Genomic DNA, 6,174 nt, shown 5'->3' on the forward strand with positions numbered 1-6,174 from the left:
GACGACCACCATTCTCCAAACCACTCACTCTGTCATGAGCCTTCCTTTCTAGTTCTATCCAACTATTGTCCATTCTTCTCATGTTTGTCTCCATTTCTCGGCGTAATGTGTTCTTTGGTCTTCTTCTTTTCCTTTGGCCTTCTGGATTTCATGTGGGGGCTTGCCTTGTGACGCAGTTCGGTGCTTTCCTCAATGTGTATGCTATCCATTTCCAGTGCTTCTTTCTGATTTCTTCCTTCGCTGGATGGAATCTGGTTTGTTCTCTCCCACAGTAACTTGTTGCTGATAGTGTCTGGCCAACGGATCTGAAGTATTTTGTGTAGACAACTGTTAGTAAACACTTGTATCTTCTCAATGATGGCTTTCGTATTTCTCCACGTTTCTGCCCCATACAGTAGAACTGTTTTGACAAATATATCCTTTAAAAAAATAATATAAATATTTTTAACAGATTTGAAAATCTTTTTAAAATCTACAACAGTCAAACACACTATTTCAAGATTAAGATTTTGCTACATTAAATCAGTGAATTAAAACAGCAAAATTTTCCGAGATGAATTTCACCATTTCCATTATCAAATATATTGTACTTGCTAAAACATAAAGATATATGAGAATTATTGATTTGTACCTTTGAAGATGATTAGTGATCAAACTATGGCTTTTCATTTATTACAAAAGGGTCAATAACTAATATTGTTATATTCAGTAAGCTACTTACAAATAAGTGAGTACTACACTTATTACTTATTAATTAAGGTTGTGATAAACTGTGAATGAACATAAGTTGGCGGAAACTGTTTTACCTGAGAACCACTAGTTTAAATGAAGTTTATAAAATCTGTTCTTTGCATATAGTTATAATTCTATTAGTTAATCAGCTTTATTTTTCATTATTTCAAGTAATTCATATAACTGATTATTAAATGAATGAATCACTTGTACTTCAATGTGTGGAATTATTTGACTATGAAAATATAAAGTAACTGAAATTGTATTTGCCAGTTGAGAATACAAATAGGTAAACATAAGTTCCCGAATTCAGTCAATGCAACTATGCCATGTACTAACATATATTTTTGGTACTGATTAAACCTTCATCAGTTGTCACTAATTCGTCCCCTAGATTGCCTCATAACAAAAAACAAAAAAAATCTGAATTGTTTTCGTTAATTTTTTAATTGACAGATAATAAACAGACAAATAAATCACAGTATCCTCATTCACGTTGCTAAAAATTTAACATTTGTACTTTAAATATGCTACTGTTGGATTATTTTTGTGATCATATGGTAGTTATTGACTTGTTCTAGTTTTGAATGTTGTCCACAGTTTATCAGTAATTGGTAATTGATGCTAATAACAAACGTGAGTACCTCGTTTACTGATTGTTGATGAACCTCAAGAAAAAACCATCAACAAATTTGTAAATTTGTAAATATTTATGATCAAACCATTCGTAAACTGACTAGAATTACTTCGTCAGTGATATTTAATGACTTAAATTGATTGTAACATTTTAAGCTGTTGGGTGATGTTGTAAAAAAGGGCAGCATATTTACAACTGAAGAACATCTGGAACTCAAAATAATTGTCAACCAATACCAAGATCAGAATTTTCAATACAAATGTGAAGACAGTTCTACTGTATGGGGCGGAAACCTGGAGAACTACGAAAGCCATCATCCGAAAGATACAAGTGTTTAGTAACAGTTGTCTACGCAAAGTACCTCAGATCCGTTGGCTAGAAACTATTAGAAACAACCTACTATGGGAGAGAACAAACCAGATTCTAGTAGAGGAAGAAATCGGGAAAAAGCGCTGCAAGTGGATAGAACACACACTGAGGAAATCACCCAACTGCGTCCCAAGGTCAGCCCTGACATGGAATCCTGAAGGCCAAAGGAAAAGAAGAAGACCAAAGAACACATTACGCCGAGAAATGGAGACAAACATGAGAAGAATGGACAATAGTTGGATAGAACTAGAAAGGAAGGCTCATGACAGAGTGAGTGGTTTGGAGAATGGTGGTCGTCGGCCTATGCTCCATTGGGAGTAACAGGCGAAAGTAAGTAAGTAAAATGTAGTAAAAGTTCAATCGATCAAACTTTTGAATAATATTCACGCACGTTCTGAATCATCTTACAGGATACTTTATTCTTTTCTTAAACAAAACGTCATTAGTTGGTTAACCACATTCCCATTATGATTTTATACTGATTAAAAATGTATATTTGATATATGTTAAAGGATTGTTTTTCACAGTTACAGATCATTTGTTATCGTTTTATATTCTTGTGAATCCATTAGATAAATACCATTAGAGAAACAATCTCATTATTTTCTCATTCATGCTATTTAGTATAGTCCAATTATTATTACCACAATAATCTACTCAGTCATATCAAACAAACATTGGCTATGTATATGAACTCAACCTAAGATTAACAAAGTAATTTACAAAATATCCGTTATTTAGAAGCTTCGTAAGGATGTCAAACAAATAAATATTCTATATATTATAATAACAGCAAACATTGTAAAGTCTGAATATTGAAAGCATTAAAGTTGGAATTAAATAATCTAAACAAGATAAATAGGTAGTTGGGTAAAAACTTTTAGCTTCTAATATGGATGAAGTAATTTCGCATTAGAAAGGAAATAAAATGACGAGTCCCAAATAGGACGAAACGTACGTCCTGGATTCCACTGTTAGCCACTATCCATCTTTGCTTACGATGCTTGTGAATTAAGGCTATATCGAGGCAATACGCACAGTATGCACATATGCCAATTAGAGACTGACCAGTTGCAGTCCTAAACACCAATGGGAGATTCGAACAAACAATACTGATTGTTATCTTGAAAGTTTGTTGAAACAAAACTTGTATTGTTTGGTAATATATTTCATGAAAATTTTCGACTTAATACATTTTAACGTGTAAATCTACACAATCCTATTTCTGAGATTTTTCAATCCCCTACCTCTATTACTTATTGTGAGTCAGCAATGACGTTCGAAATCCTGGACATCTAACTGTTTGAATGTCCTTCAGCCCTTGTAATAACAGGACAAGCACAAAATAATTCTGTTTCTACCATTTAGTTGATGTATTGTAGATAATCTAATTTATGCTAATCTATTCTTATTTTAATTGAAGATCATATTTGGTACCGTGTATATCATTTGGTGAACAGAGCTTATATCATCAAGTTCCAAATGAAAAAGGATCATGGATACGATGGTTACAGGATAAATTTACGTCGATTTTTACCGTTGCATTGCCTATTTTCTATGCTCGTGGTCCCTTTCCGTATCGTAAACCAGTCTATACTGTAGGTATGTTACTATTTACGTTGAAGAATTGCCGTTTCCGGCTCTTGTAGGACTTTTTTGTAGATGATCATTCACAAATTGTTAAATTTTAAATACTGACTACTTAGTGAATGATTCTTTAAGAAACGTTTCTTTTTTGCACACTATGTATGGAGAAAATTCATGAAGTTCAATCCTTACATTTTATGAAAACCCAAAAAGAACTGAGAATCGTATTTCTTGACTGCTAACCAGCACATGAGCAACTCATATAGTTCCCTTGGTATCAGCTGAATTCATATGTTGGTTAGATGTTCAGAAGCAGCTACTGTTGAAGTCTAAGACTGGTGTCATTTGTTTAACACTATGGGATTTGAAGCTATGGTCACCAAGTCTAGATATTATCTGTAATTGAGGTGGGAGTGAATCTAGCTGAAGAGTCCATATAAAATGAGACCTTTATCATGGATTATGATGCTAACTACCATTTAATGTGAAATCGTTTTCAAATATGTAAAACTGCTTTGCCGTTCAAAATAAATCTGTACAGACCACAGTTGCCATTGACTAACCTCGCAGAAAATCCACATTGTTTCTTTGAATTGTTTTGTAAACATGTCAGGGATACATGACTGTTTACAGGTATTCCCATCAATCAGCAAATTAAGTACAAAACTAATTTGGATACGTACTATTTTGAGACACTTTAGCATAAATAAACTATGGTGTCTGAAACTAAAGACTACATTTAAAAAACATCAGTGAAGGTACGTATTGTAGTAAATTCAGCCAGGACAGTTTATTATAACTAAACAAGAATTTGTAGCTAAGAATTCTACCGATTTGAGTAAACAACTCATTACTATCATGTTGTATCTCGAAAAACACTTCTTTTCTTACAGTTGGTGCTCCAATTCAATGCGAACAAATAAATGAACCTACAGATGAACAAGTTGCACATATTAAACAAATTTATAAAGAAAAACTCCGAACACTATTTGAAGATTACAAGGCGATTTACGATCCAGAAGCTAATGATATTGAATTTGTATAGATGAAAAAATTATGTATAATTTTGTGGTTAATATTAAGAAATTCCTAAGACTATTTTTGATTCATTTATCAAACTAACGTAATCATGTATTATACAACTGAATAGAAAAAGTTAAGAACAGTGCATCTTTAACGATCACGATTAAATTGTATCTTTATTGGATACTTTCTCTTAGCTAATTACAATACTTACCAATAGATGTTTGGTGTTTGGTTTGTTTGTGGTAGATTGTTTGCATGTCCATGTCCATGCGAAGCATGCATATGAGTGTTTGTGTGTGGATGTTTGTTTGGATTGTAGTGATGGTGGTGTTTTTGCGTTGATTGTAGTGTTTGTAGTTGAAGGTGTTGTGGTATGGTGTGGTGTTGGAGTTTTTATTTTGTGATGCTCACATCCAAATAAGCAAATGCATCTGTAGCTACTGAGGATGGGATTACTGTCCACCTTCGTTTGTTGAAATGGGAATTTCTTATCCTAAACTATTGTTATTCATAAATAAATAATATATTTGTAATATCCAGATAAGTAGAAAAATTAAACTTTCTGACGTTTCGTGACTCAGTGTAAGCCACGTCTTCAGAGAAAAAATAACCAAATTAACATTAATCCAAGTTTAAATAGTACAACGGAACAACACGAATATTAGGTGCAATCAATCAGACCTCATCGGGATGTTTTAAATGTATTTTAGATAAATCTTATAAGTGAAGTAACTGTTCTCCTTTCGGCTTGAGTTCATTGTACGTAGGATTATCGATTAAATTCTTATTCACGTGTTTTGTCAACTCCTTTAAAAGACGCTACTCAGTTGCGTCCGTCAGGTCTTTCTGAGTATTGTTGATGATAAATGTCATGGATTCATTTTAAATGAACAATACTGTGCTATCGTATTCGTCTCTGTTTAGGATAATTACACTGGAATCCCTGTCTGATCGAAGTAGCATTAGTGTTTTGTACTTCTCAAGTTTTCCCAATGCTTTCTGTTGGTCTTTAGTCAACAACTTAGAATGTGCAACTGGTGTTTTTATGTACTGGTTGGTAATATTCACTAATTTCTATTTCTACCAACTTTGTTTTTCATCATTCATAGGTTTTAGGTCTGATATAAATACTGTTGATAACAATATTTAAATTGAGTTTCAGTGTCGATACTTTGCAATTTTTTTTCATAATGTAAAATTTAAATACGAAGGAGAGTTTCTGTTTCAATTAAACCTAGCTTTTTACTTGATAAATTCTGTATACATCTTTCCGGATTAATAGGAAAGACGACATGATTTTGTTGTTTTACGAGTGTTTTGGTTAATATCTTTATAAATTTACGGTTGGTTATTGATTGAACATTATAACTGAGACCCGTCAGTTGAATTCAAAGTACAATATTTAAATCTGTAACAGTTTTATCAAAAGCAAGGGATTCTGTTTTAAGTTTAGAGATTAGTTCCTTGGTACATTCGATTTGAGATTTTGTGACACGTCGTAGATTTTTCAGTGAAGAATGTATTTTATACGCACGTCCAGCTCTAAAGATTTGATGAAGGAAGCAGCCATCATTCAAGCACTGTCCATAAACTTTAATCTCGTCGTTTCCCCCGATATCATTCAACAGATAGCCACCGAACGATTGAGTGACACGTAAAAATGAACAGGGAAGCGACTTTTCAGAAATTTCAAGCAGCTGGTTACCATTAAGAATTTGAATAAGACTAGGGCCACAATTTTGACAGAATAATATAAATTCATTGTATTACGTGGTTTTCCATCAGCTACATACAACAATATATAAACTGAAATAAAAAATTGA

General features: G+C 32.9%; 1 protein-coding gene across 1 annotated transcript in view; it reads left to right on the plus strand.

Moving 5' to 3' along the window:
- Smp_158520 (putative diacylglycerol O-acyltransferase) overlaps window positions 1–4,370 on the plus strand; it is a gene marked incomplete at its 3' end in the record, with an annotated part of 25,383 nt that extends 21,013 nt beyond the window's left edge. The window contains exons 3-4 of the mRNA XM_018794277.1: window positions 3,162–3,340; window positions 4,219–4,370. Of these exons, the coding sequence (XP_018648705.1) occupies window positions 3,162–3,340; window positions 4,219–4,370 (331 nt within the window). The remainder of the gene's footprint in view (window positions 1–3,161; window positions 3,341–4,218) is intronic.
- Between the last annotated feature and the right edge of the window lie 1,804 nt (window positions 4,371–6,174).

Source organism: Schistosoma mansoni, chromosome 1 (genome assembly GCF_000237925.1).
Source record: "Schistosoma mansoni strain Puerto Rico chromosome 1, complete genome".
NCBI lineage: Eukaryota > Metazoa > Platyhelminthes > Trematoda > Strigeidida > Schistosomatidae > Schistosoma > Schistosoma mansoni.